The 15378-nt window shown below is 40.1% G+C and overlaps 1 protein-coding gene across 3 annotated transcripts in view; it reads right to left on the bottom strand.

Moving 5' to 3' along the window:
- PTPRG (protein tyrosine phosphatase receptor type G) overlaps positions 1-15378 on the bottom strand; it is a 692573-nt gene that overhangs the window by 500501 nt on the left and 176694 nt on the right. For all 3 annotated transcript variants that reach the window (XM_019728372.2, XM_019728373.2, XM_019728374.2), the window contains exon 2: positions 5806-5910. In XM_019728372.2, coding sequence (XP_019583931.2) covers positions 5806-5910 — 105 coding nt within the window. The remainder of the gene's footprint in view (positions 1-5805; positions 5911-15378) is intronic.

The raw sequence follows: 15378 nt of genomic DNA, 5'->3' as shown, positions 1-15378 counted from the left end.
ATAAAACAAGATGCTTATATGAAAAGTGTAGTGGGGTGGCATATAACTAAGAGCCAAACAGGTAATACCTATTCCATTCCAGAACAGAAGCCAAGAATTATACCAGGTTATTACAAATATCACCTCTAATCCTCAAAGCCATCCTGCAAGGTGTGTGCTTTTATCTCCATTTTACAGCTGAGCCAGGCAGCAAACCCTGGGGACAATCAGAAGGACCTTGCATATCTCCTCCCACAATTTCCTGGACATGGCACAAATGCCTCTTAGGATAATCCTGCCTGACCTTCACCTACCACAACACCAGATACCTCTTGCAAGAAATTTTGGTCATTGCATGTCTCGCTTTTGGATTTCTCTAAAGAGGAGAAATGTTCCCCTTCTTCTGATTCGTAGAATCTATCTACACAGAAGGAACATGAAATACAGAGTATTAAAAATGCAGAAAAACAAATAGGATAAGTTAAAATGGGGTAGGAGGAGAAACCGCAGCCTGTTTTTCTCCAAGTCTCTGAGGGGGAAGAGAGAAAACAGACAGCTTTATAAAAATGTCTCAAATTTCCAGTTGAACTTGTTCCAGATTTGTCTCTCATTTCCCTTTCCGGCAAAGATGACCTACCTAGCATGTGTTATTTTTTGTGTAGTAATTACAGAAGTTCTGGGCAAACTCCAAAATTCATGAGCTGTCATCACCTCAAGTAACACAGAAAAATATCTGTACCTTAGTCAAGTGAAATTAACAGAAAAGAAATTGGTTTAATACTTCCAATGAAACACTCTAATTTGAACTATTGCCTTTTTTTTTTTGTCAGCGTAATTCTGCATGAAATACCTAAAAAGGTCTTTCCACCTTTTCCCCTATCTTGGTATAAGGAAAATAAATCCAAAGATATAAAGCCATCTTGAAATTACATTGCTATTATTAACAGTTAACAGTAATATCTTACATTTATGTGCTGTTTCATATATCTTATTCATGATATTTTCTCATTGAACTCAGATATTACGACCCACCTTTTTACAGCAGACAAAATTAAGAAGCTGAGAGGTAACCAATCTTCAGATGATCACAATGGGTCCAGAACACATTATCTCCAGGCTCCTCCAGTTCTCTATGCTAAAGCCGTAGATGGTCACAATGGAATTGTCTGATAAGCCTACAGACGTCAAGTTTTTGGCATTTCAAATATAAATAGGATGTATGTATTATCCAAGGTAATGCAACTTGGCTAGTCCTAAAGTGCAAAGTTACACTAATACTATTAGTGAATTACTATTGTGACAATATCCTAAAAACAAGCTATCTACAGCTGAAATGCAACTCTCCTCAAGTGACTGGGGTGGGATGCCACTGGAGTAACCAGATCAGTATCATTCCCCAAAACCCACCCACACAAAGGCAACCTAATGAATGAGCAAGACACAGTAACCCAGGGGGCCCGAGAACTGCCAGCACCCACCCATCTCCCTCATCCGTCTCCCACAGCACATCTTTGTTCCTTGCAAGTCCTCTCCAAAAGCAGGACCAGACTCACTAGGAATGCTAACTACAATACTCGCTGCAGATATTACAGCTCAAAGGAAGAGCAAGGCCAGGGGCTTAAAAAAAAAAACATGTTCCAAATCTCTGAACACTTCTGTTTGAGTCAGGCTAACATCTGCTCAAAAACCCAGGCTGTATCAGTGCGATCAGAAGTTGGCAAACCTTTTCTGTAAAGGACCAGATAATAACATTCTAGACTTTTTGGTGAAAGGCCTATGTGGCAACTACTCAACTCCTCAGCTGTAGCATGAAACCAGCCGAAGACAGTACCTAACGGAATAGGCATGGCTGTGTTCCAATAAAATGTTACTCAGAAAAACAGGAGGGGGTTTGTAGTTTGCCAACCAACCTCTGAACTTAAGGATAGTTTGCTTAACCCTCATTCCCATATCACAAATGGGTAATTCTTGTGAATTATAAATGATATAATTCAACTTGCTTAGCTGTCAGTATCACCTAGTAATCACCCACTGACAATCATAGCTGCCTACTGAGAATTCCAATAACAACAACATCAATCGCAGCAAAAGTAGTAATAGTGTCAAAAAGAGCAAGAAGTAATATTAGGTACTTTACGACAGGGATTTGTTCAATTTTCATACATATCATATCATTTCATCCCTATAACAACTCTATGAAGGAAGTGGTAGTAATTATTCCTATTTCAAAGGTGGGGAAACTGAGGCTCCCGACAATTAAATAACCCTCCCAACCTCATAAAGATATTAAGAGATAAAACCTAGATTTGAAATGTAGTCTATATGAGTTCAAAATTCATACTTTCACACACCATAAAACCCCCAAGCATCAGTGGCATTATCTTAGGAGGATCAAAGACAAATCTGTGAATTAGAGGCATGAGATTGAAACCTGGACTATTAAACCAATCTTTCAGAAGTGTCCTGCTTTGCTTTTGCTACATTTAAAAAAACGTTGCCCTCTACAAACAACAAGGCTCTCGTTTGGCAGCCCCACTCTTCAGGCAACACTTAACAGCTAAAGGAATATATACCTGCAGCTAATAGTCCGACATCTGGTTTAGTGTGCTTTTAAGGCTCTGGTTTGAAGCGCCAAAAGGAACAGGCAACAAATCTTATTCCTTCCTGCCCTTTCTTTATCTATTTGCCAAATGCTAAGGAATGTCTCTGATGGACCCCAAGTCTTCTTGACCTGAGAACCGATATTCACCACTTCGTGAGAGTGGAAGCTGAATTTGCTACCTCAAAATATGCCTTTTGGGATATCGGTTATATGAAGTTGGTTTTTAAAAGAAACAGAAGACTCAGAAAGAAACTTTGGCCTTCCCCCTAACTGTGTAAAAGAACTGAGAGAGAGGACCTGCTCCAGGAAGGGAGCTACCATCACCAATAACTACAGTTTAATATGAACTAGTGTGTGACAGAACCCAGCAAGGCCCCTCTGATTAAAGTCCTCTGTGTCCCATTGTTTCAAGATGGCCCAACAAACATTTGTTTATGAAACATTAAACTCTTTCCACCGCCTTGTAAATTGCCTTACTGCCCTCCAAAGTCCTAGACCACCAATTCCCACACCCTTCCTTTGTCTAGAATGACATGCATACCTCATTTTGCCTTATTATCTTTGGAATTTTTACGCTTATGTGAATTCCCCTTGCACACTTATTAAAATTTGATTTTCTCCTGTTAATCTGCCTTGTCATTTGGATTAGTAGTTCAGCCAGAAGAACCTTCTAAGGATAGGAAGAAATTTTATTTTTCCTCCCCCACAGGTGTGAAGCAACCACTGATATGGTGGAATTTTCAGAAAATTTAAAGCATGAGGACTCTGTATTGTCAACTGGTCAAAATAACTTCCAGACAATCCACCAAAAGGGTGGTTTATTCAAAAAAGAAAAAGAAACAAACCACCACAGCAGTATGAGAAAGCACTCCTCTGGCGGGCCTCCCAACCAGCAGCCCACGGGCAAAAAAATAGAGCCCCTTCCCCAGGTGGCCTCTGTATATATTATATACATATATGTATATATGGATCCCTCCCCCAGAAGTTACCACAAAGTTTCAACAGGAAGTCAGGACTAGAGAGTTAACAAGGGGCCCAGCTCTGCCCATAGTCCTCCCAGCTCTATGGTTAATCATTTTAAGATGCCAGTTCACTTTTATCAGTATCATCAATTGGAAACTTCTCTCATTCTTTTCTTCTCCTTTATTTCCTGCATTATGCCCAGCAAGTGACTTCACTGGTTCTTCCAAACCGGTCCATATCTTTCTGGGGGATTTCTCATACGACAGTCCTAACCCAATTTCACAGAAGAAATTAGAACAGGGTTCACAAACTATAGCCTATGGATCCTATTCAACTGGCCACCTATTTTACTGTGGGGTGCAAAAAAATAAATGGTTTCCATACTTTTAAATGGTTGAGGGGAAACAAATATCAATAAGAAGTATAATATTTACTGACACATGAAATTCAAATTTCAATGTTGATAAAAAAAATTTTATCAGAACACTGTGAGTTTGTCCAGTATTATCTATGGCTGCTTTTGCACGACAATGGTAGCTGTGTAGTTGCAACACAGACCATAAGCCCTGCAAAGCCTAAGCATATATGCATCTTTACAGAAAAGTATGCCAAACTCCTGAAGTTGAACTATCAGCCCGTCCACCGACAGAAGTTTCCAAGCGCAGACACATTGCTTTCCAGAAATACAAAATGGAGACTCATTAAATACACCAGAATTAATGATATAAACAACTGCTCCATCTCAAAAACCACGCCACTTATGTCCATTCTTAACTAAGTAATAGGAAAAGTGTAAGCCTTTCATTCATTCCTTCACTGACATTTTCAATTGGAGATGCTGATGGGCTGTAACTCCCAATTTCCTGACTAACAGCATTATTATTCTAAATTGATGAATATAAGTAGTGGCCACTTTATGCCTCTTCCTAACTGATATTGGAGCCATAGAGTACAAAAAGATAAATTTTCTTTGGATTTCTTGGCAAGAAGATATAGATACGCATAAGTATGTGTATATGTATGTATGTATACACACCCGTAAGTTTGGCTTTCATCTCCCTATTTCCTTCATTTATCAAAAATGTTGACAAAAAGGCTCTAATTAGATCATTCTAATCACAAGGAACCCGGTGTGATGGAAGACTTCAGAATCACTATCTGTTCTTTGCAAAACAAAACAGATAGGCTATTCTCCCTGTAGGGGCAGGAGATTTATCAATAGACAAAAGGATGCAAAAAGCTAATAGATAAGGTGTAATTAAAGATCAGGCCTATTCATTTTACACTGACATAAATTTAAGAGGATATGCAGGAAGAATTTCTGCATTTGGAACCTGAGTATCATTATGAAAATAATACCTTACCTTTGCGTTCTGTATGCAACAACACTGCATAATATATAGATTTGTTATTAAGACTAATGTTCCATGCCTCCAAGCCCTCTCATACAAAGAACTTGAATTATTCAGTGCCAACGTAATTTCCAAAGTGGTCTATCTTCTTCAAGCATTCCTCCTTAATTGGCTGCAATACATTTTCCGTATATTTTTGAACATCAAAATCTTTTTTAGAAACAGTAATCCACCTATCATGTATTTGCTAGTTGTTGGAGGCATACTTTAGAAAGCTCTGTGTATTTTTGTAGGTTTCCACTTTTTTCCCCCTTAAAATGTAAGAAAGTTATTTACAATGTAATAGTCAACATGGTTATAATACTGCTCTTTCTCTCTCTTCACTGGCTCAAAGGCTGAAAGTCAAAATAAAAATGAAAAGAACTGCAGAACACCATCAAGTAGAAGGCTGAAGTATATTCAACTAAGAAGATCTGATTTGAAAATAAAGTTGCACTTTTTTAGATTGAACCATAATAGATTACTTTGATAGGGGATGCTTTATAATATTTAGCAGATATTTAGCAACTCAAGACTAGCCTTGTATTTTCTGCTCTCTGAAATCACGGTCACTGAAAAGACAGAAAAGGCTGTGTCTTTTGGAAAATTACAAGTTTGGTACACTAACCCATTAACAAGTTCAGAAAATAAATTGAGGGGAAAAAGCAGGTTGAGAAAACAGGTGGGAGAGATAAAGTACTTAATATAACCTTGAGGAAAAACAGTCTTGAAGATTTCAGCTTTTAGGAAACTACAAAAGGTTTGAGCAAACAGAAGTCAGGCATGAAAAGTGATTCAGAGTGTGCTTTTGAGTGAGTTGAATGGGATGTGAACTGGCCTGCTGACCCTGGTCAGACCAAGTCAACTTACCAGAGTAGGCCCAGTAAGGGTCCCCGGAAGCCTTGCGCCTGCGGATCTGCGCTGAGCTGCCGTGTCTGTTCTCCTGCAGAGCCCCAACGTAGCCTTCTGTCAGCGCTGGAAGACAGGGAGAGCCACATGAGACAGTCATCGCCCCCAGTAGACACAGGAAGGTTTCAAGTGCACACAACTGGGTGACTTCCTAGAAGCACAGACCTTGGAATAATTGAATAGAATCCCCTGGTTATACAGAAAAACAACTATAGGAGACCCTACAAAAATTACCACGGTTACTATTAGTATTAATCACAGCTTACAATAAGTCTTGACTTTGTGCCAAGAAGCACAATACACTAAGCCCTTTATATGCAGTATCTTATTTAATCGAAAAAAGACAACCAGGTAGAAGACACAATTATTCCAATAATGGGACCTGTGGGGACAGAGCCAGGAGTGCAGTTTCCAGGCTCTCGATCTCACATGGAAAGGTGTTGGCTCAGGTAGTAAATGGCCATCAACTGTGATTGGAAGACCATCAGCTGTGGCTAGTTGGCCATCAGCTGTAACCAGTGAGCCATTGGCCACTAATATAACTGCTGTGGCTACGCTAGCAGCAAAATGGGGGCTAGCAAGAAAATGGGGGCTGAGCTAGCAAGAGCAGGTTGCAGTTAGCACGGTGGACTGCAGCTAGCAAGTGGGGTTGGTTGGTTGGTTGGCAGAAAAGCAGATGGCAGGTTGCGGATCCTGTGGTTCCTGCTTCCTGTGTCTCCAACCCAGCCACCAGCGAGACCATAGTGGTATGACTCCCCTATCTATGGCTCCGTGGGTGTTCCTTTTTGGCCTCACCATATCCTGCGTTCTTATGTGGGGAGCGGGACCAGAGACCCTGCATGACACCCTGCATGACAGGGCCATTCCATAGATATGCAAACTGAAGCTTAGAGAAGTTAAGTAACTTGAATTTGCCCAACATCATACAACTTGACCTTGAACCTGTGGTTTTGGTTCCAACTACGGCCTAAGTGCTAATAGCCTCTAGCCTCATTTGATCCTCTCCATCTCTTTTGCAGACGGAGGTATTCAGGCTCAGAGACACTAAGTTACTGGTCCCAAGTCACGCAGGCGAATATGCAGCAGGTAGGGAACCCAACATCAGCATGCCTGCATCAAAGCCAGGCCCTCTACCCTCCACATACAGCACAGTCTGAGTCCCTGGAGACTCCCCATGGGGAGTATCAGGCCTCCACATCCTTTGGACTCCAAATAGTCACCTGTTGTACTTGAGGACATGAAATTTGAAACTCTCCCAGGCCAACATGCTCAGAAAACACCGCTTAATGATGTATTTTTTTAAAAAACTTAAAATGAATCCAATCTTCTGCCCAATGAATCCCAGCTTCAATGAATCCCAGCTTCAATGCTAGCTACAGTGTTCGAAGCCCTCCCCTCCCATCCCATCTTGGATGCAAATTTCTTTTGTGAGCCCACACCTGAATGCACTGATGTGTAAAAAGACAAATATCACAGGTGCCCAGAATCTAAAATGAAATGGAATTACACTTCAAACAATACATCCCAGCTGTCTATGTCCACATTTAAATGCACCCAAACAAAATCAAATGTGCTTTCAAAAAGCAAAGAAAACGGTTAGGGGAACTGTATATCCAATTAAAGATTAAGATGGCACCAAGAAAACACAATACATATTCTATTCCAAATTAGTCAAACTGATCATCATCATCATAATAATAATCTCACCATGAAGGCATTATTAGCTTTGTTGACAATTTGACAGTCACGAAGAAAATTAGGGAACATGTACTTTATGCTTACATGTCAATGCAAAGACTGGTTTTAAGAGAAGTAATGCCTGAACAAACAACGAAGATGCTCCACACAGATGAAGCCTTCAGAGGGAGGTGGGAATCCTCTAAAATCCTAAAACACATCTATAAAGTAAACCTGGTGTCACGCATGCTCACTGGTCCTAAATGACAAAGTCAAAATCTGAGTTACAACCCAATTTTAAAGTATGATGAAGGTTTAGGTACCTACCTCCCAATCCATTCTACAGTTTTACAGATGAGCTATTCAAAGACCAGGAAGCTGACAATTCTAAACCTCTAGCACTGAAAAATTAAATTCTCCATCTCCTAGTCTCTTAATCTATTTTTATTTCATACACTAGAGCACACCAAATAAATAACTGTTAGGCTTCTTTATCTTCTATGCATATGGGAAACTTTTTTATGTATCTGTCTACTATGCAGCTTAGAGCTAGTTCACTTTAAACAATTATTCCCAAATAAGTCTTCCTTTCTGTATCAGGACAATGAGTAAAAGAGTGTCTTGACCTTCCTTGGGAGTAATCCATGTGGTTTCCATTAGGGTATGTGGTTGAGCCTCAGTTTCGTTGTCTGTAAAATAGAGCTCAAAGTACCAACCCCATAGGATAGTTACGAAGACAACACAAGTTACTGTGAGCAGAGCACCTAACTCAGCACAGGGCATGTAGTGCTTCTCAACACCTGAAAACCTGCTGCAGACACTGTTTTTGTCATCGTCATACCCCACTATCTCAGCCAGGAGTCACAGACTGGAGAGCCACGATCTCTTGCCTGCATCCCTGAAGCTCCAGGGGTGGACCAGGTTTGGCTTAAGCCTGTCAATTACTGTAAATTATGCCCTGACCCCACCCAGCGGTATGTTTGGGGAGACACTGGCCAATTGGAGACAGTCTTCTCTCTTCCCGAAGGTATTATGACATGAGCCTGAAGCCTCAAGGGGGTGAGTGAGGGTCAAGTAGGGGATCAGCAGAGGCCCACAAAAATGTAACAAAGCAAGAAAATCTATAGATGACTTCTGTTGACAAAATTTAAGCCAGAGACAAAGCTAATTTAAAACCAAACCCATGGGTGCTTTATATTGGGGGTGCCTAAAAAAATGCATGTACTTTTAAGAAAGGAAAAATCTTATTAAAATTGTAATATACACCGATAACAAAAGATGAATACAAGTCATGTATATGCATTTTTTGGCACCCTCTGTATTTACATGAACCAATTACCTTCCAAAGCTTACTTTTCTGTCTCTTGTATGCAGAAGATCCCCAAATGACACTAACTGTGTGTAATGCAGGAACTGTGGTCCCACTCCCCGCACAAGAACGCAGGACATGGTGAGGCCAAAAAGGAACACCAATGGAGCCATGGATAGAGGAGTCACACCACTATATTCTGGCTGGCGGCTAGTCGAGACACTAAAGCAAATATCCCCAACAAGGGGTCTTCCTGCACCCCAGTCTTGCTGGCGGCAGGCGAGACACAGGAAGTAGGATCCACACAATCCGCAATCCACCATCCAAGCTTGCTAACCCCACTTGCTAGCCGCCCTCCGCTATCCACCATCTGCTTCTCTGACAACCAACTAAACCCCCTAGCGTAGCGACGGCAGTTATATTAGTGGCTAATAGCTAACTGGTAACAGCTGATGGCCATCTGATCACAGCTGATGGCCATCTACTACCCAAGCCAGTACCTTTCCACATGAGGCCGAGAGCCTGGAAAGTGCTCTCCTGGCTCTGTCCCCACACTGTGATCTTAGTAACCTTCAAATAAGTCTCTTCAACTCCTGGTCACAAAGTTCTCCATCCATAAAAGGCCAGTTTTACAGCTTGGACTCTCACCCTCCAGAGACTGGTGTTTAATTGGTCTAGGGTGGGACTCAGATGTCAGCACTTAAAAAACATTCTCTAGGTGGTTCCCTTTTGAAGCCCGAGATAAGCACAAACCTCCCAGATGAGCTAGACCTAGGGTCCCCTTCAGCTCTGACATGCTGGATTCCTCCCCTCCTGCCTATAACTTGACAGGCTAAGGTCTAACACTAGTGAAGAGCTGGCTGTGCAGAAACGAACAGCCTACTGCAGAAACCACCCCGCTGTGGCGTCAACCTCAGAATATAGACACACAGATTTGAACTGAGCCAGAGGTCTAGCCAGAAAACTGAGAAACAAACGAACCAGGTGGGTATCAAAGTAAAGAAGCGATGAGGTTAAGGGTATTAATTCCTATACCTTTCACATTAGATGTTACCTAGTATCACAATCTCCTCTACCGGTTCTCCACCTTTTTTTTCTCCCTGAAAAGGGGGTGCTTTCCATTTCCCAAAACCTTTGAGAACATCAGGGTGGGGCAAAGGGGGACAAAGTCTGCCAGCAGTGTCTCTCATTGGAGTGGCTTCCGCAAATTACCCATCCTGTCAGGAAAGCAAAGCGACTGAGTCCAGAGCTTCATCGGGGAACTCTGAGAGCTTCCAAGTACTTGAAGTAGACCATAATGCCAAGTCTTTAACTAGACTGGATATAGGCCATAGGCCTTGGGGTCCCACACCTGCCAGCTCCCTGAGCCCACTAAACAATTAGTGAAAAAGCGAATTCAATGTAAAGATATATTGAATTCAAGAAGCTAGCGAGGTCCATTATCAGAAGGTCCTCCCAACACTACAAAGTAGTAGAACCTCTACCCCAGAGAGCAAATACCTTCCCAGCCATCCACATAGATCACACCGTGGTGTAAGGAATCTGAGCTGAGCGCTAGAACTACCTGTCTTAAAGGTGGCTCAACGTGGGACAAAGGTAAGAGGTGTGATCTTGCTGTATACAGACCTACTTGCAAGAAGTAACATAGGGGACAGGGCCATCCCACGGAAGGTGGCTTAATCCTGTCTTCATTTCACCCCCCGGAATACTGAAGTACAATGTGGGTTGGACACGGCAAGGTAAGAATGGGCAGGAAAACCTGTTTTTGAAGGGTATGCTGCATAGCCTATGAAGGGTTCCATACTCCATGAAGACAAGAACTCTCACCTACCACCCTGGATGGAGCCTGGCATATGGTATGTGATCAATAATTAGTGAGTGAGTGATTGAATGACTAAATCTATAAACAAGAAATAGAAAGGTTGATGGTGTCTGTGTTGGGGTAAGTGTGTGTGTGTGTGTGTGTGTGTGTGTGTGTGTGTGCATGTCTGTGTTTATATAATAAGCCACAAGCAAAAACACTACTTTCTCCTCTACTGTCTCACTTTCTAGGCACTGCCCACCTGTTACAAACAACAAACACCTACCACATGAACCTGGAAGGAATGACCACAAGGACCTCATAAGCCACCCCTAAGAGAGGCAACTCAGAAACGAACAGGGTAGTAAAGGATTTTATCACTCTAGCACCAGATTTCTATTTAACACATAAACTATTCATTAAAGATTACTATACTTGGTTTTCCCTTTTAATTCATCAATGTCAAGTAATGTGATTTTTCCCTGAATAAGAACATAATCATGTACCACTGGCACTTGCACATTTAAAAAAAAAAAATCTTAAGTCCAAAATGTATTTTAATCATAGACAAGTTTTTTTAAAAAATAACTTTTAAACATTATTATTTGAGCAGCAGTCAAAAAGGTGTATCGAGTATATTAAAAATGTGTGGTAAAGATACAGAATCAGCCCGTGAAATTCAATCAATTTTAATATTGTGTGTATTCTTCTAAACTCATACAGCCAACCAAGAGCGGCATGGCAATGACATGGTGAGGCCATGAATCATGCTATTGATTTTCAATATCTTCTGTGCAGAAAATTAAATTATGCAAATGCATGCCTTTACGGATCCTTACCTTAATGTGAAATTGCATACTTGCTTATGTCAGCAACTTAACTACACAATTAAAAATGGAGCATGCTTATGAAAATATGTAGTCTCACTCTTCAGAATAGACAATAAGTGTAAGTCTGCCTATACTTATCATGTGACTCACAAGAGGGAGGAGTTGGTGTTCTGCAAACATATATTCTACCAAGTTCTACAGCACCAAGCCCACTATGGTTTATGGAGCTGAAGGTGTCTGTCAGCAGGGTTTTTAGTGGTGTTACAGTGCTCCAAGGAACTGTGACCGCAGTGATGGAACAAGTGTAGAAGACACAAAGGATAACGTAGTAGTGTCCACTGGTACCCAATGCTAGTCAAAGAGGTTGTCTCTAGTGCAAGTTTGACCAACACACATAGGCACACACCCACACACGCATGAGCGCGAACAAACCTGAGCACGAGGAATACCAAACTCAGGCACCTTCAAGGATCTGGATACTGTAATCACGAAATGAGTTTGGAAAGGAAAAACCCAACTACTCCCATCATCCAGGACAATTTGAGTTTCTCAATTTTGACACACTGAAAGCAGATTTCAAAACCAATAGCAGCATTAACTAGCCAGCTATGCTTAGGTCTCACTCAGCAGCAGGAATCTGGTTGCTAAGCAGAGAACTAAATGAGTGACAGGTATTTTCATCAGGAAGTTTTCATAAACTCTATCACCTCTCAGAACTTCTACCAAGCATACCTCATTTCCAGCCTAAAGTGAAAAAGATAAAAATGTTTCCAGACCCAAAGGCCCAATCCTCTCCTATAAAAATATCCTAAGAGTTATCTACCACTGGAGATATAAACACAACTGTTTCCTATGTACATAATTTCATTTCCCAGAGCCACCGGACATACCGTGTTTCCCCAAAAGTAAGAACTAGCCAGACAATCAGCTCTCATGTGTCTTTTAGAGCAAAAATTAATTTAAGACTCAGTATATACTATAATATATTATACTCGGTCTTATAGTAAAATAAGACCGGGTATTATATTAATTTTTGCTCCAAAAGACGCATTAGAGCTGATGGTCCAGCTAGGTCTTATTTTCGGAGAAACACGGTAGTTTGTAACAAGAAATGGTTTTATTCTGGGAATATAAAAGCAGATGTGTATCCCATCAGCCTTAACTATAATCTTCAGGAAGTTTCTATGTAATCCTTACTCTCAGGATTTCATAGAAATTTTGACTTGGGGGCAAAAATAGAGTTTTAAGCTGTGTTAACTCTTCTGTGTTAATTTGTAGGCTGAACATTTTTCATACAAAGAGACCAGCTCCTCTAAACATTACATTAAATAACATCTTGACATAGATGTCTTTTCTTTGGTTTTACAGTCAGAGAGAAGGGTTACTGAATCTGCATGGGATAAAAATAAACGCAGTTACCTATTGATAGCCCATCTTTTTTTTCCATAATTGCAAACACCAGAACTGAAATTACAGCGTACACAACTAATGTCTTGCTGTTTTTAACAAAGGTGGTGCATTTACATATGCATTTGTATATCAAATGGAAGTCTGAGGTACCCACCAAGAAAGGAAGACAGGGAGTCTCTAAAAGCATTTCAAAATAACTACAACATCCTTCCACATTTCAGTTTCATCTTACCATGCTGAACCAACAATGGCCACTGCTCCCAGCTATGTCATGGTCTCCTATAGAGAAAGTGGTTAAATGGCAGAGGTTATGTGGAGGTGAAACCAGGAAATTTATGAAACCAGCCCAAACTTCTGTCTATGACATGGTAGGACATCTTGTACTCACAGCAAAATAGTGTAGTGACACTTGAGGGCATTTCTGATTCTAACTGTATGTCCAATACTAGGTCATTCCAAGGGACTTACAAGCCTGGGAGAATTGGTCAGCTTCCACACAAAATGGAAAACAAAACATCAGGACAAAGAAATTCTGTTTCCATAGTGCCAGAATAAAAATTACTTAAGATGATGGATGAATGAGCCCGCCTATAAAGAGTCCTAGTTCTCTGCCCAAGTTAATGCCAAAAATAAGCCCAATAAAAATAAATAATAGGTATTCATGTTTTCAAATCCAGGATGCATATTTCTCCCAGAATGGCAGACAAGCAGTTAAATAGGCTGTTTATATCTATTATAACTTCTCATACAACAAACTAATTAAAGATCCCTCAAGGATGGCAAAATCGTTATCAAGCATAATTTTCTCTAAGTTTTAAAGAACACTTAAGAGCATTAAAACCCACACAATAGTCTAAAATGAATAAATCTTTATCTTTCTTGTGCCTACAATGGGCAAAACTATCAAATTCTAGTTAAAGTAATTAAATATTCCAACCAGCCTCTCATGTCCTTTGTGCCTGTATTTCAATTAATTGTAGTAAAATGTACTTAGTGAGTGTCCCAAAAAGTAGAATCAAGAAGTACATTCCTACGTAACTACTTCATTACAAACGCTCCCTCCCGTTGTTTGATACTGAGCTAACCTCACACATAATGATTATATTACAGTAAATTACCTATTCTATCATATTCAAATGTACTTATTGTTCCAACTACAAAAAAATATATTTTTCATCATCTGAACAGTGATGAACAGACCTAATATAGAGCCATGACTTTGTTTTTTTAAGTAAAATAGATTACTGAAACTTATAGGCATTTCAAAGGAAGGAAGGATCACACAGCGTTGTAGTACCCAAGAGGAAAAAAGAGAACAGAAAAAAGGCGTGTAAAAATGACTTAAGTCAAGGAAAGAAACAAAACACTGAACTCTCTTCATCTTTTTACTCTAACACTGATTCCAAAAGGCAGAATCTTTTTTTTTTAATCACACAGGACTAAAATGCACAAAAATTAAGAGCCATGCCTCTGCTATGAGCTACATCATAATTTTAAAACTTCAGAAATAAAAATACATGCTTCCCAACAGGTCCAAGAAAAAGTCCACTTCGGAAACTGATATACAGGAGATCCTTATACATTTGTAATGAAGATCTAAAACAAACACTGCGGTTCACCCTTCCACAAAGGCTCCCTCCTAAAAAAGCAGTAAGGCTCTGGCTTCAAATATTTTATAACATCAGATAGAAATAAATCAATGAACTCTTCCAATTCATTTTAATACTGTTTGGTTCTCAAAGAATCAAGTCCCTTAATTTAAAAAGATTACTGGGGAAATGAGGATTCGTCATGCATAGTGTTGTAGTAATATAACTTGCCACAAATCTGTACTTTAAATTTTACAAATTGTGCCATCTCTTTGAATCCATAATGATGAACAGAACTGGCAAGTACAGAGCAGAGGCTTCATACTGAAGGCCACCATACTAAACACAGCCATCAATCCAGATGTTGTGTTTCACCTACTGTATGTGTATGCATGTGTGTGTATGTATTTAATTAATTGCCAACATGGGACAATCCAGGAGAGAGCCCCAATATCTGTATTTTTGTAATGCAAGAGCTCTCCTTTGTTCCCAAATAGCAACACTATGCCATGTGAATATCAACTAGCTTTTTAGAGAAGAATCATGACCCCAACCAATCACACTGGATCATTTATATTTCCTTTCTAATTCTTATGGCCATCTGAGTTTGCCATCCATGGCCGGGCCCAATAATAAGTTATGTACTAACTCAATTATTGCCTAAGAGGCAGGCACTATTAAAAGTACTATCAATACAGTGGTTCATGTAATTCTTCCAATAATCTTGCGGCTTAGGTGCAATTAGTCAAAAACAGTATGTAACCTGCCCAAGAACACACAGCCTTGAACCAGACATTACTCTCAAACCTATACTGAACAACTATTCTTCACAAAATCAAATTTTAGAAATTATAAAACTATCTGTGAATTAAGAGCTACTCCACCTGCTCAAAAATAAACAAACATCCCAAATGAAAA

This window comes from Rhinolophus sinicus, linkage group LG10 (genome assembly GCF_036562045.2).
Source record: "Rhinolophus sinicus isolate RSC01 linkage group LG10, ASM3656204v1, whole genome shotgun sequence".
NCBI classification, from domain to species: Eukaryota; Metazoa; Chordata; class Mammalia; order Chiroptera; family Rhinolophidae; genus Rhinolophus; species Rhinolophus sinicus.
The sequence above is the reverse complement of the archived record's forward strand: the minus strand, read 5'-3'. Positions and strand labels throughout refer to the sequence as shown.